This window comes from Mustela putorius, unplaced genomic scaffold, assembly GCF_011764305.1.
Source record: "Mustela putorius furo isolate JIRA1106 unplaced genomic scaffold, ASM1176430v1.1 tig00003942_pilon_pilon_pilon, whole genome shotgun sequence".
NCBI lineage: Eukaryota > Metazoa > Chordata > Mammalia > Carnivora > Mustelidae > Mustela > Mustela putorius.
In genome coordinates, this window is record NW_025422087.1 from 1,448,102 (window position 1) to 1,464,180 (window position 16,079).

Sequence of the window (16,079 nt, forward strand, 5' to 3'; positions counted from 1 at the left end):
GGTTTCTTTTGTTTACCTTTTTAATCTAACTACAATTTATTTTTCCTTACTTTGTATTTTGATATTTCTCTTTCATAGTTTAACATTTCTGAAATTGATATCCATGTTCTACAGATGCAAGCCTTTGACTGGACGAGACACAGTAAGATAAAGGAGGGATTTAATTTTTTTCCCACAGACTTCAACTTTTTTATTCATTAGCATCCTATTTTGCTCCCTCTTTGATATTCTATTTTTATTATATTTACAGAAGTCTCTATACACACAAACCTGCGTATAGAAAACTTAGGCCTGTTTTTGGCCGACCGTGGGCCCTGACTAGTCCATCTAGCTTGGCATCTGTAATACCTGTGGACTGCTGTCAAAGCTCACTCTCAGCACTCCACCTCTGTTCCTGCCCTCCTGCACATTATCTTCCACATGGCTGCCAGAATCCTCTTCTTCAAACACGTATCTCATGTCCTATTATTCACATCAAACCCCTAGTGGGTCTCAACTGTCCTCTGTGTAATTACAAAACTCTTTAAGATGACATACACAGCCCTTCCCTTTATGACATCTGGAATCTGATCTTCCCATGCTGCAGCTGGCTGGTTTTCCAGCAGTTCTTCAAAAGAGTAAAGATCATCCTTGTCTCTAGATCTTACTCCATGCTGCCTCCACTTATAGACCACTGCTTCCTACCCCTCTTCATCTATCAAACCCAATACAGCAGGTCCAGGCTAACTGAGGCAGCTGCTAGGGAAACAGAGAAATCCTTTAGATTAATAAAGAACCCGTGGACACGTATAGCAGGTTAAAAGGAACTGGATGTGCTATATCAGGTCATGTGCACTTATTCTACATACCCCTTTGGTTCAACTCTGAGGCACAACCCAAGAGGAAAACAATGGGGGAAGGTGGAGTGGCATGAGGTGGGGGGGGGCGTGATGGGAGATTAACTCCTTATATTTCTCTTACTACTTTGCCTCAATCAAGTCTTTCATGTGGAGCTTAAAAGCAATTACAATAAAGAGAGAACCAGTTTCATAATTAAAATCAAAGTAATTCAAGGGTACCAGACTGCTTCACCTAATTAAAAAAATAAGCTGCTAAAACATCTAAGATAATTCCTTCTAATTTTGATGAGGCTACAAAGAAAACTAAGTAAAAACAAGAGACAGACCCCTATGTTTAAAAATCAATTTTGGGGGCACCTGAGTGGCTCAGTTGTTAAGCATCTGCCTTCAGCTAAGGTCATGATCCACGGTCCTGGGATCAAGCCCTGCATCAGACTCCTGGCTCAGCAGGAAGCCTGCTTCTCCCTCTCCAACTCCCCACTTGTATTCCCTCTCTAGCTGTCTCTTCTTCTCTGTCAAATAAAATTAAAAAAAAAAAAAAAGTAAAATAAAATAAAAATCAATTTTCATTCAAAGTTATCCTAAATTTTCTAAGTTTAAAAGGATTTTAGGATAGCCAGCTTTTAAAACAGTACTTCACCCTAGAATCGCCTACATAATAAAAACCACATCCAAATAACAAATTCTTACACAGATATATGGACACCTTCATCTGTTACTCATTCTAAGTTCTTCAGAGGATTCAATGCAATACGTGAAACATGGTTTCATCAGAGGCAGAAGAGACATTGCAAGACAAAACAAAAAATCATGCACAGGGAATCAACAAAACTAAAACATCTTTCAAAATGAATCTGGATTGGTAATTTTATAAAAAGAATATTCAGCATTGCAAAAGCACAGTGAGAAGGGCATTTTCATACTGGCTGGTGGGCAATAAATTGGTAAACTCTTTCTAGAAAGTAATTTTACAATATTTACCATAGTCTCCAAAACTCTCCCTCTCTTAAGCCAGTGATTCAGTTTCTAGGTATTTGGCTTTAAAAAATAATCAAAAATATGAATGAAAATTTATAAGAAAAACACATAGAGAACATTTATTATGTGCCTGGCTCTACTGAAGTCTTATAAACTGTAATCCTTGGACCAAAAATGTCAAGTAGTTACTGTTCTTTTCCCCCACTTTACAGATAAAGAAACTAAACACAGAGGGATAAATAACTTGAACAGTCACAGAGCTTATCAACAGTGGAGGGGATCTGAAGCCAGATTTCAGCTCAAGTCTATCCCCTTAAGCTACAATATCACATTGCCTCTCCCCATAAAGATGCTCAATACGTTGATACTTCCTAGAATATCGAACTGAATACAAACACTAATAATGGAAGGACGGCTGGTTAATGATGCATCGATTCATAAAGCTGATTTAAGCAGCAATAAAACACTCCTAAAAAATTACTGAACTGACAAATATTGTTGTTATAACATATGAGAAAGAACAGGTTACAAAGCAATCCAGTTGACCTTTGAACAATGCAGGGATTAAGGGTCCTAAACACCCAGGCAGTTGAAAATCTACACATAATTTGACTCCCCAAAATCTTTACTAATAGCTTCCTGCTGACCAGAATGTTTACTGACAATATAAAGTCTATTCACACACACTCTGTATGTTATATGTACTACATACTGCATTCTTACAATAAAATAAGATAGAGAAAAGAAAATATTAAGAAAACCATAAGGAAAACACATTTATAAGTACTCCACTTTTACTGGAAATAATTCACATATAAGTGGACCTAACCAGTTCAAAGCATGTTGTTCAAGTATCAACTTATATACCATACATGTGTTCATGATCCCAACTTAAGAACATATATTAATACACACACTGATAGCTACATAACCGTATGCATAAACAAAACTCAGTTTTCTATGAAAATAAAATCTTAAACACATAATACACAAAAAATTTGTGAGATATAAAGTAAATGTAAAAGTAAAAACTTTACTACTGAACATGTAACTAAAAATCTTACTGACAGAAATTTAAGTTACTGTTAGAACAGAACATTACTTACTCTTTTTATCTGATGAGGTACTAAAATCTATACCACCAAGACCTTCATTGCCTGCAGTTGAAGTAGCTGCTGTGGTTCCCAAAGTCAAGCCTAAAGCATTCTGTCCAAGTCCTACAAATAAACCAAATATAATTTACAAAGTCTTTACAATGATTTTCCCTCAATGGACAAAATTCTCAAATGCTTTCAAGCTGGATCCCATTTTTCTTCATAATTGGTTTAAGCAAATAACATGGAATAAGTCTAAAGCAGGGATTTAATGGTGTATGTAGTCTGGATAATATAATTTTAACTTCTTTATGTTTTAGGTAATTTTTTAAAGTGTAGACACACAATGTCACATTAGTGTACAACAGTGACTTGAAAACTCTATACATGCTATGTTCACCACAAGTGTCACTACCCTATCTGTCACCACACAACCTTATTACAATACCACGGATTATATCCATCCCTGTGACTGATTCCATAACTGGAAGGTTGTACCAACTCCCCGTCAGCCATTTTGCCTGTCCTCCCTACCCTTTCGGGCAACCATCAGTTCTCTGTGTTTATGGGTCTATTAATTTGTCTTTACTAAAAAGGTCAGAGTTTATTTGTTAATTCAATAAATGTGAACATACTACTTGTTTTTTTTAAATCCTCCTAAAAAAGCAGTTTTAGTTTGTATATTTCCAGGTGAATACTTCTTGTCCTCTAGTCATGCTTTGTAATTGGATACTTTTTAAATTATCAAGTATTGGATGTGTTAATTAACTTGATGGGCATTTACAATGTGCATGTACATATGAAATCACTATGCTCTACACTTTAAATATCTTACAATTTTACTTCTCAATTATACCTCAGGAAAGCTGGTAACAAATAAATAAATTATATAAATAAAATAATCCGGTAATCATTTATAAGATTTCAGCAAATCTTATGAACCTTATAAAGCAAATAGTTTCATTATTCATGAAATTTAAGGAACTGAGATTAGAAACCTTACAGTTCAAACATCAAATTTCATACTCCCAAGCTTTTTCAAAAAAAATTTAATGAAAGAAATGGACTTCATTTATTTAAATCCTACCTCACTGACAAAAGGAACTGAAGGGGCTAAACTACAGGTAATCTTAAATCATGAAGGTATGCTTGTAAATCAAGTAGCAAAATTTTAAAGACCACGCATTGGTAAATCATCTAAGTCCATGCATTACCAAGCTCACATAACTGTGGTTCTTTTTGGACAGATGCTATTTACTTTAAACAGAGGAAACAGTAGATGTACTGAATAAAAGCAGGGGATATATGAAGAGTGGATTTAAATACTGACAATGTGTGAAAAAAAAATACAGCTAAATAAATGTACATTAAAAAAAAACAAAACAAACCAGGGGTATGTTTAGTTAGCACAACCATAAATCAAGCACTGACGTGTGTCTAGAGCCTAAGAAAAATTGTAGCAGGCCTACAAACTCATTAGCAAGACACAAAAACAATCCTCCACCTCCCCTTTCTGTTATTTTTGTGTTTTGCTCTCATAGGACTCTTTAGGAGAGATGTTTAAATACTTATCCTACAAAGAATGTATGTTACAGTCATTCAGTGATTCAGTTATTAGGAGATATTTTGAATACCTACAAGGTGAGACTACAGTGACAAAGACAAGTATCTGAAAGATAATGCAAACCTGAATGCTAAATTTTTACAGATTATCTTCACCAACTCCTTTTTTCCCCTTCCACTGACCCAGAGTTTCTTCACTAAATTTAGTACCTGAACAGAGAACATGAAAGAGCTGTTTAATAGAAAACACTAGGTCATACTCCTTCATCTCTCCCACACGACCAAGTATTAGACACCTAGGAGGTGTTGAGTAAAACTTCTGATATTAAATAGCCATTATACATGAAAATATGTATTACTGGAAATGCTATGATTTTAACATGTTTCAATGCCAAAAAATATGTTTTTCCTAACTCATAAATTGTTAAAGAGAAATTCTTGATATTATATTGCTATGTGAGATAATTATACAATGTTTTCAAATCAGAGGAAAGCTCTTCTCACTCCTACATGGTATTTTATTACATTATATATAGTATCATGTTTCCTCTATTATTCATTCACTTATATTTATATATAAATATATTTATAGCATATTTTAATACTCAAAACATCGACAGAATCCTTAACATGAAGCTAATTTCAAAATAAGAAAGAAATGAAAAATCAATCCAAGATGGAAAATATGAAGTATTCTCTGCCAATTGAATTGATACTTTAGTATTTTGCTTGACTAGAATAAATTTAATACTTGTGTTCTAAAACCTTTTCTTTGAAGCACGCTAATACCCTTTCCTGATGCCTGTAATGGAAAGCCATTCTTAAAACCAGGGCTTGAAAGGTCAAGTTCTTTTACAATGAACTTAGATACCAAATGATCCAAGACTCTACAACTGCCATTTATTGATATATTTCTCTAGAAGAGTTTATAGGCTCCTTAAGCAGGCCCTTCTTTGTTTCTTTATATAGTCAGTCAATACTGAGAAGCAGAAAACTTTTATCTACAATATGGCTAAGATGTCCAATTATGCATGAAAACCATTATTTTATAATTCAGTTTTCATACTAAACAAAAACATTCAGGTTAAGAGACAAAGTGGTCTGTTCCAAAGGTCAAAATACAGAAAAAGTAATTTAAATATAAATATTTACTATTTTGGAAAATGAATACCATGAATTACCTGATGTGGCTGTATTTGAACTCTGGAAAAGTGAACCTCCCAAACCAGCTAAGGCTCCCCCTAAGGAAAGGCTTGTTGATGGGGTAGTAGTTGTAGCTGTTGTTCCGCCCAAATTATTTAGGGTAAATCCTGTAGATGCTACAGAAAGTAAAACGGTAAGGCTTCAAAAGGAAACATCATTTCTAAGAACACTGGAGAAAATACAAAACATTCCCCACCACCTCCAAAACAGACAGCCCTCAAGTCCATGATAAAATTCACTCTAGGTTTTCCTAAAAAACTACTTGCTAAAGATAAAATTACATATACTTAAGAATAAAGAGAAATAAGACCGTAAGGCAAACGCTAGTGACACAAATAAGAGTTCTAGGTAACACTAGAATGGTGTAAGGTAACGGATTCCAGAGAATAATAAAGAGTTTTCAATCCAGGATGCCAAACTCGCCTTCAAAATGGAATGAATCCTAAGGCAGGCTAGGCTGATGCAAATTCTTTGTCCTTTCTTGTCACCAATATACTCCTTGAAAACAAACTGAATATTAATAGTTTTACATTTTACCTCTCACCCTGTCCCTGCTTTGCTCTGTAAACAGAGATCAATTTCCAGGATGGCTCCTGCTGCTTTAAAGCCAATGATGATCTTTGTAGGATCCTAATTGCTGAGTGATTAAAATAAAAACTTTCCAAAACTGAAGTTATCTTGAATAAGGTGGATCCCTATATTCACTAGCCAACAAAAAAAAAAAACAAAATTCAACCACAAAACGTGACCTTTCCATTCTGCCTCACCTGCTGGAGTTGACGTCAGAGCAGACGAAAGAGTAAGACCACTAGCTGAGGTAGTAGTAATAGGGAGAGCAAATGGTGTGGCAGATGCGGCAGGTTTACTGAATCCTAAACTGAAACCTGTTGTAGACGCAGATGTAGTGGCTGGCGTTCCTGTGTCAAACAAACAAACAAATCCTATTTTACCATGACTGTGTATGTATTACACCGGTTTCAATCAGGATCCCTAAAAGTTCGTGACCCTACTTTTGTAGCTAGAAGGATAGGTGTGTAGGTATGAAAAAGGAAAATATAGAAGTTGGAGCCAAATCATGGTGAATAATTAAAAGAGGATGCTATGATCTTAGGAAAAGCAAGAGAAAGTCCCATCAATGCGGTCATATTGAAATCCAATTTCAGTTCTACCCCTGGATTTACCTAAAACAGCACTTACCCTTCCTTTGCTCTATACTCAACAGAAAAATATTCCTCCCCTCCAACGCTATTTAAACCACCATTCTCTACTGTTTCCTCTTCCTTTACTTCTGTCAACTCTGGCTACTCCTTCCAGTCTGCTTTTGTCCATCTCCTTCCTCTGTTCAGTTCTTAAATGATACTGCCTACAGCTCCAGGCCTGTTCCCATACTTCCCAACTACAGAATCTCAGCTAGGGCAACACGGATCTAAATCTACACCTACCCGAGTCTCCACTGGTTAGCTCTACCGGGATGTCCCTTAACTTTGCACCTCTACGCCTCCCTACACAAATCATTTCCTAAACCCCCTGCCGTGGTCCACTCAGTTGCTCAAGCCAGAAACCATAATCACCCCTGACATCCCTTCTCTCTCCTGCATTCTACTAGCCACGAATCCTGCTGATTCTACTGCAGAAATAGCTCTGGATTACAAGCATCCTCAAGACCCTTAGCTCATGTCATCTTCTTCTCAAGAACAATTATAACCTCTTAATTTGTTTCTGTACTATCAGTCCCTCTAAACTTTAATCTATTCTTGGAATTATTTCAGTTACTTTAAAAAAGAAGAAGCGAGAACACCACAAAAAATAATACCCTGGTGATTCTCTCTGACTGAAGGCTCTTATTAGCTCTATACTTTCTCTACCCTAGAGTCAAAAGGCGTGGCACACAACCACCTTTCCTATCTACTTCCAATCTGCTCTTCACACCCCCTCTCTCCCTACCATTCCCACTTCTGAATCCTAAATTCTAACCAAGTACTTTTCCTACTTCCCTGAGTCCCCTTATGACTGGGCTGTTGCACGTCTCCATCAGGAATGATGTTTCCTGCCCCCAAAATAAACTTCTACTCTTATCTTCCTCTACTTCCGTTGGTACCTTTCATACATGTTAGAGCACTTATCAGGTCATACAGAACATGTTACTATACCTGCCAGTCAGCTTCACCTCATCACCCACTGAATGCCTTACTCATACTCATGCTGATGCTCTTGACATCATTTGTACCACCTGCACCACCAGTACCATCACCACACCAGAGCTAATACTAAGTGTTCAAAGCATTATGTATACTCAAGGCCACAGAGTTAGGAAGTAGTAGCTGCTCAAAACTATTAAATGAGGAAATACATAACGACCTGCATTTTGGCTTCCTTAAAGGCACTGAGAGAAGCAGCTGCCAGAAATTAAACTTCTGGATTGCCCTTACCACAACCAGAAATCCCTGCCCGGGTACAGTGCTTTGAAATCCTGTATGGGTTCTAAAATCTCAGAAAAGAAGAGAATCCAACTGCTTGCCCCGAAGCCAATTCTGTCCAAAACTCTGGTAGTGAACAGATGGGTTACACTTTCTGTGGGTCACAGGTGAGTAGCATCCAAATGAACAAAGTCCACCAATCTTTAGTTTACTTCAAATGTTAATTAAATTAATAAATATAACTATAACTGAGTTTCCTCACTGTCCTTTCATTCACTCATTTCCTTTGACATTATTAACTGTCATACTACTTACTCACATTCCCTTTGGCGTTTCGCTACAGAGAACCATGGCGTTTTTGAGCTGGAAAGAAATCCAAAAACCTTTCAGTCCTACCCTTGTTTTACAGATAACCAAAAGCTGCCAGATACTACATGACTACCTAAGACCTCACAATGATTTGGAATTACAACCAGGGCTTAATTCTAAGACTTCTGGTCTAGAGTTTGTTACCTTTTTTTTTTCCACTAAAAGGGTTCAAATGACTATAAAAATACAATGTAATATAAACTTCCAGAGAAAAAACCATTTCTGTGTTTAAAGGTTTTTTCCTGAATTAAAGTCATTGACTTTTCTAAAAACTCCAGTACTGAAAGGCTGTATAATGAGTCAGTGTCTGTGATCTATTAGGTTCCTTACATGCTTCCTTCTATACCCCAGCTCTGTGAGATAATAAGAAAGAGAAGAGAAGAAAACCACAGATCTGGGATCTTTCCTCAAAAATTCTTACCCAGAGTTAATCCTGTAGTTATAGTTGTTGCTATTCCTGGGGACAAAAAGAGAAATAAAATTTAATCATCAATGGCAGATGACATTTTGGGGGGGTTATTACAAGAGCAAGACTTAGAGTCATCCTCAGGATATGATACTACAACAACCAGTATCTTCTACCATGACCGCTAATAGAAACGTTCTTCCTAGAGCACTGGTTTTCATATTACCGGCTATATATAATTATATAGGGAATAAGATTTATAAATGCAAACAACGACTGCTTATAACAACATTAGGCAAGGAGAAAAAGCTACTCTAAGCAAACACTGGCACACAAAGTCATTTCAAGGAGCTCACTGGAGGCTCCCGCATTCGTGCAGTTCTTACATTTTCTATGTGTGGCTGTGAAAAGTTGCAATCAAAGCTGGAATGTGAATGCATAAAGTGGTAACAGAGACCAAGAGGCCCTGCGGGTACAGAATAAAGAGTAAATAGAGAAATAAGCTTTTGAAATGGCAGCATTACTGAAACATATTTTTAATAACCAAATATCTCTAAGTATTAAAAAACAGATTTTTATTATAGAAATGTCTACCAGAAACCTTGACCTCTTGCCCTTTTCTGTCAAAACAACTGTTTTAATAATATAAAAACTTAAAAGGTCTCTTAGGAGGTAAATTCTTATGTTATAGCAAGAAAAGATGCTGACTGCCCTACATATGCTAAATTAAATTAACGTCCAAATTGGTAAACTTACTTATCTTCACTAAGATGAAACACTGCATTATATACTCTAATGTAAAAATTAAATTAATTCTTTATATTTAAAGAGGTATATCTTCTTTGCGTTAAGTATACCAAAAAAGAAGTTATTTTGAAAAGAGATCTTGGGATGCCTGCGTGGCTCAGTTGGTTAAGCGGCTGCCTTCAGCTCAGATCATGATCCCTGGGTCCTGGGATCAAGTTCTGCAATGGGCTCCTTGCTCGGTGAGGAGCCTGCCTCTCCCTCTGCCTCCTGCTCCCCCTGCTTATTCTCGCTCTCTCTGATGAATAAATAAAATCTTTCTTTAAAAAATCGCATTTCTTTGACTTTGTTTCTCTTCTTTTTTGAAGATTTATTTATTTTTGAGAAAGAGCTTGGGGGAGGGGGGTGCAGTATGCAACAGGAGGATAGGGAAAGAGAGACAGAATCTCAAGCCGACTCCCCAAGGAGCTTAAAGCCCAAAGAAGGTCTCATTCTGCAAGCATGAGATCATGACCCGAGTGGAAACCAAGAGTTAGACCCTTAACCAACTGAGCCATCCAAGAACCCCTAAATGGGTGTTTTCGTTTACACTAGAATAGATCATAACCTATGTTAGACCTACCACTGGCCCTTAAGTCCACATCCCTATATATTTTTTCATCTTAATATTTACCATTTTTTAGGTCTGACATCAATGACAATCCCTATAAAGGGCAGAGATATAAACCAGAACCTTAAAAAGAATATCCCATAGCTACTCCCTGAAATGTGACAATCCTCCTTACCTGTATTTGTTCCTCCCAGAGTGAACCCAGTGGTAGGTTTCGATCCAAAGAGCCCGGTTCCAAAACCACCTGAAGGAGCAGATGTCGTGGCAGGAGTTGCAGTGCTTCCAAGAGTTCCAAAATTGAGCCCCACTGAAGGGTTGCTTATTTATAAAAAACACAAAATAAAGTCTACTGGAGCCAGTATTTCCTTAAGAAAAATAAAAATTAACTCTTCAAGGTTAAACACCTTCTTTCTTTTCACATATTCAATATATTGCCATAAAATACAAAAAGAACTATCAATTTATTTTTAACCAACCCAATTCAAATAGTCTCCTGTTCTCTTTTTAAAAATAAGTCACATACAAAAGATTTCAGATCCCAAGGAAATCATAAACAGTATCACATATTCTCCTTTTCTAAGTTTTATTGACAGCATATTTTAAAATGGCCACAGAGAAGTCCTATGAATGTGGATCATTTTCCTCTTGAATGACTCACGTATAGTTCACATTTCTAAATACATTTGTTCTTTCCCAACTACTAAATAAAGAAAAATAAAACATACTCAGAAAAGTTCTTTTAAGTGATCTTTGCCACCTCTCTGTTGCTTTATCACCATATTCATAGATTTAGTCAGGGACAGGGGGATACAGTTACTTTTCTTGTCACCAAAACAGCATCAAGAATTGGGGTAGGGGAGAGAAGAGGAAAAGGATTAAACATAACCTGGCAAGAGTAAAATACAAAGTAAAAATTACCCTCTATCCAGATAATGGGTTCATAAGCAGAAATTCTCTTCAGAGTTTCTGAAAGCTCAAAAAGAACAGCTGGTGATAGCAAGTGATGTGAACAAAGTTCACGACTTTCAAATGCTCTTATCAAAACTCAGGTGCTCATATTTGCTATCTATAGTGGGAGAACAAATTATTAAAATAAACAAAATGTCTTGACAACCTGACACTCCAAAAATTGTACAGGAGAGTTAAAAGAGACTATAACACATAACATAATGGGAGCTCCCATTCATCCTATATAGGTATCTTTATTCTGTCTTGCCTGCCCTTCCAAACAGACATAATCCCAAGAGAAGTCAAGGTCAGTTTTAAAAAGCTTATGTCTGGGACACTGCAATTTAAGGAGGTAGCGGTGTTATGGCTGGGTTCCAGTGCCAGCTCTCCAATGTCCTGGGACTTGTGTGACATAACTTAGCCTTCTTGATCCTCTGTTTCCTCATATGCAAAATGTTAATAACTGTGCCCACTTAACAGTTTTTTTGCAAAAGATTGAGAGATTATGCATGGTGAATTAACTTCACTTAATAAATGTTATTACTGTCATCATTAGGAACTTAATAAATTCAACTAAACACATTTTATACAATGTATTACACCAGCCAATCACTGTGAAGGGAACAGAACTTAAAACCAGTCATCAACACTGAGTAGGGGGTCAAAAAAAAAAAAGCGGGGGGAGTGGTCCCTATGTCTTAGTTTATCATTGATTTTAAAATGATCTCTAGGAACATAGGTATGTGAAGTACAGAAGGTTGGCAAAACAGGGTTGCAAGGTCTCACCAACAAAGCACAAAACTGTGAACACTTAATCAACTGAGCTAAAAAGGTATTTTAATAAATGTTATTGGCAAATTGTGAAGACCTCAAATTAAGGAAATGGTAATTATGCTCTCCTCCCTCCCAAATAATTCAGTGATCCCATTTGGTTTTACTGCTATTCCATAAATATAGAAAGACGCACAATGAAATTATGTATTTTTATTTTTTCTGAAATTATGTATTTTTAGAAAAAATATTTAAAATTTCCTGACAACTTAAGATAACTGAAGACACAGGGCACTGTTTCATAATTAAATGTGAAAACATTACCGAAGAAATACATCAAAGTGGTATCTTCTTACTCAAGAAAGCAAAAAATTTCTCTGCAGGAGAGAAACTTATTTAAAAGCTACCCCAAACAGGACCACGTTTTGCCTCAACCCACTATTATCTGCCAATGGCTCATCAGAATGTGTTACACTTGACTCCAACAGGTCAGGAATATTGTTTTAACTTCTCCAGCATGCCATAATGTGGACTTAGAAAGTAACATTTAGGGAGCACTTAGACCAAGTGCCAGATATGATGTTAAGTACTTTACTCATCAGCAACTCTGTTCCAGAAGTGGGAACTGAGGCTTGGAGAGTAACTTCCCTAAAATGATTTATCTAAACAGACCAAATCAGGATGCCTGGGTGGCTCAGTGGGTTAAAGCCTCTGCCTTCGGCTCAGGTCATGATCCCAGGGTCCTGGGATCGAGTCCGGCATCGGACTCTCTGCTCAGCAGGGAGCCTGCTTCCTCCTCTCTCTCTGCCTGCCTCTCTGCCTACTTGTGATCTCTGTCAAATAAATAAATAAAAATCTTTAAAAAAAAAAAAAAAAAAAGAGAGAGACCAAATCATCAGATGGCACTAGGGGAAGTCAGGTCTCCAAACCAGTACTCCACCAGACAAATGTTGAGACAGTGTCTCCCTTTCATTCATTTATCCAAGGCCTTCTAAAGTTTCTTTCTTTCTTTCCTTCTTTTTTTAAGTAATCTCTCCACCCAGTGTGGGGCTTTCACCATCCCAAGATCAAGAGTCATGTTGTTCTGACTGAACCAACCAAGGGCCCTTTATCTAGGCCCTTCTAAAGACTGTGTCCATGTTTCTAGCTGATCACTGTAATTCCTTTTACTCAGTAATTCAACAAATATTAAAGCCCTCTTTATGTGCCAGGACTGTCACAGGGACAGAGGATGGAGTGGTAAATTTAAGACTCAGATCCTGTCTTCAGGAAGTTTCTAATCAGTGAAAGAAAGGGATTAATCAAACATTCATTCATTCAAAAAATGTGTAGAGCGCCACTGTCTCCTGGGGATAAAAAAAGTATGAAAAGGTCTTTGCTTCATGGAGCTTCCATTCTACTGCTGGGATCAGAAAATAAGTCAACAAAAAATGCAATGAACTGATTACAACTGTGATAAGTGCTATGTTACAGTGTACGATAAAGATGGAATCCTCCTCTACACTGGCAGATCTAAAAAGTCCTCTCTGGAGATGCCAACATTTGAGTCCCAAAAGTAGACACTAGCTTGGCATAGGAGGAAGGAGGTGGGAGGGTAATTCTAATGAGAGGGAAATGCCCTCAAGCAGGAAAGGGTTTGGCCAAGCCTACCTGAGAAACTGAGAAGATGCCAAAGTTGATACAGCAGTATTTTTCAAAATAAGATTGAGTCATCAGGAGTATAAAATCAACTTAGCAGATCATAAATGGCATCTTAAAAAATGAACTGGAACAGAACAGAAAATATCAAAGTGCATCACCTAAATTAAGGGGAAGTATCTTTCTTTGAAACTTTGTTTCAGTTATTCTTTGCCTGTACCTGAGATGAAATAATTCCTTTCCCAGTAAGTCTGTATTACTGAATTGGATCAAACTGAAATTAGGAGATGAGCTCAGGATGAATCTGACAAGGTTCCAGATTATTTGCTTGTGGATCATGGTAAGATTTATTTTAACTTGATTCCAAGGATAATGAAAAATCATTCAAGTGAGGCAAGGGGAATTTTAAAAATGACTGACCATACCTTGTTAAAAAAGATTGACATCAAAGGATATTTTTGACACAGCAATTGCGATTCCATTGAACTAATCTAAGTAGGAGATGATAGGAATAGTTTTCGCCAAATCGGAGAAGGGTTACTGGTTGAAAACCGGGAAGAAAGAGCCAGTACCCTTATTTATTTCACCATCTAAAACAGAGTCCATTATATGGAACTGTGTTCAATAAATATCTGTTCCATGAATGACAAGAGCTTGCAACAGGGTGGTGGCACTGGAAGTGAAGCAAATGGAAACTAGGTAATTAAAATTAGCAGGCCTTGCTGATTAAGGGTGCAGAGAGAAAAGGAGGTATTAAGGGAAATTCCCAGACTTTTTCCTTGACTATGTAGTCTGTACCTCCCCCACTTTTCTTGGTAAATTATATATAATATATAATATATATATATATATATAATATATATATTTAAAGATTTTATTTATTATTTGAGAGAGAGAGAGAGCTCTCAAGTAGGCAGAGAAGCCGGGGGTATGCCCCTTGCTAAGCAGAGAGCCCCATGCGGAGCTCAACCCCAGGATCCTGGGATCATGACCTGAGCTGAAGGCAGAGGCTTAACCCACTGAGCCATCCAGGCGCCCCTGTACCTCCCCTTTTTAATATAAGGAAGATACTTTTGGCTTTTTACTCTACAATGACATCCCTCAAGCCTCAGGAGATAGATACCTTGTAACATTTTCTATGCACACTTCTTGATGTAATGAACTCCTCCCCTTTTACCTTAAAAAGACAGAGTTCTAAAAATTAAATCTCTCACCATGAAAATGACCTTTGACTATTATTGTCTCTTTCTAAAACTCTGCAGGCTGTATTTCGTCATCGCCTGAAGCGGTGCTTTAGCAGGTTGCACAAAAACGATAAATATGCTACCTACAGTTTTCAGTGTAACTAGAAGACAGTGTGAGTCATTCCACCATAACACTCACGAATACTACTACGCACACTGTTCAAAATGACCACCAAGAAATGCTGCAACACGTATTTAAAACAAAAAACTACAGTAACAAAGGACCATGAGGTACCAAGAGGTGAGCTCGTTTAGAATACCACGAAATCATTAAAGCAGTGGAATGTCCAAAGCCGTATATCCTGCAATGAATTCTGAATTATCAGCGATAAAACTCTAATTGTCCCCCTTAAAATTTTTCTATTGTCTTTTTCTGAAACCCCAGAATGACCCACAATGTCGTTCATTCCTTCTGTGCCTCAGACTGCCGCACTGCTAGGGCTCAGCGTGAAATCCCAGGCCCTTTCACCCAGCCAGACCCCACTGGACAGGGACACTGGGTGAACCATTGTGGATTCTGGGGACTCACAACCCTATGACCACCCTCCCGACCAGGCCCCCGAACGGCAGGACTATGAGGCTGGCGCTGCGCAAGTCTGTCTTTCTCTTTCGCAGACCCACTAGAAAGGAACCCAGCGCGAAGGGAGAGGGACGGGCCCACCCACGGGATCTCACGGAGAGGACCAGGCCGGGAAGGCACAGAAGCGCAGTTACCTAGATGTCCCCGACCCGAAGGAGAAACCGCCGCCTGCGCCGGTCCCGCCGGGGGCTACGGTGGTGGAGCCCAGCGTGCCGGTCCCGAAGGAGAACCCCGTGGACATGGCTGCCGGGGTTCAGCGCCGAAAGGAAGCTGAAGCGGTTCTGGACGTTCCTGTCTCCTCAAAGTTAAGGCGGGCCAGGCAGCATCGCTCTGGCCTAGCCGCGACCTGGCGGGAACTTCAAGCCCTAGAGGCTGAACAGACAAGGCCGAGGTGGGTGGGGCAACCACCCGAGAGCACGTTCCGGCTCCGGCCGCGCGCACGTAACCGGGAGCGAGCCCGCCGCGCAAGGCACCCTGGGATGGGGGGCTGGATCCCTCTCGCGCAGGGCACCCTGGGAGGAGTCGGGCTGGGCGGGTTGGGACTGCGGTCCTCTTAAAGGGTAGGCGCTTGGCGTTAAACAGCAAAACCGTTCCCTTAGTTCTGTATTTGCATATGTGTTGATGTAATCTGTACTTCATGCCTGTTGAATATTATTGCTTATGTCTTTCCTTACT

The 16,079-nt window shown here is 38.3% G+C and overlaps 1 protein-coding gene across 4 annotated transcripts in view; it reads right to left on the bottom strand.

Moving 5' to 3' along the window:
- NUP58 (nucleoporin 58) overlaps window positions 1-15,854 on the bottom strand; it is a 40,949-nt gene extending 25,095 nt beyond the window's left edge. The window contains exons 1-6 of one of the 4 annotated variants that reach the window (XM_045069668.1): window positions 15,539-15,854; window positions 10,399-10,541; window positions 8,885-8,920; window positions 6,445-6,594; window positions 5,656-5,793; window positions 2,924-3,034 (exon numbers count right to left, since the gene is read on the bottom strand). In XM_045069668.1, coding sequence (XP_044925603.1) covers window positions 2,924-3,034; window positions 5,656-5,793; window positions 6,445-6,594; window positions 8,885-8,920; window positions 10,399-10,541; window positions 15,539-15,645 — 685 coding nt within the window. In that variant the 5' untranslated portion in view covers window positions 15,646-15,854. The remainder of the gene's footprint in view (window positions 1-2,923; window positions 3,035-5,655; window positions 5,794-6,444; window positions 6,595-8,884; window positions 8,921-10,398; window positions 10,542-15,538) is intronic. The other 3 variants (XM_045069666.1, XM_045069667.1, XM_045069669.1) reach the window with 3 other exon arrangements.
- Between the last annotated feature and the right edge of the window lie 225 nt (window positions 15,855-16,079).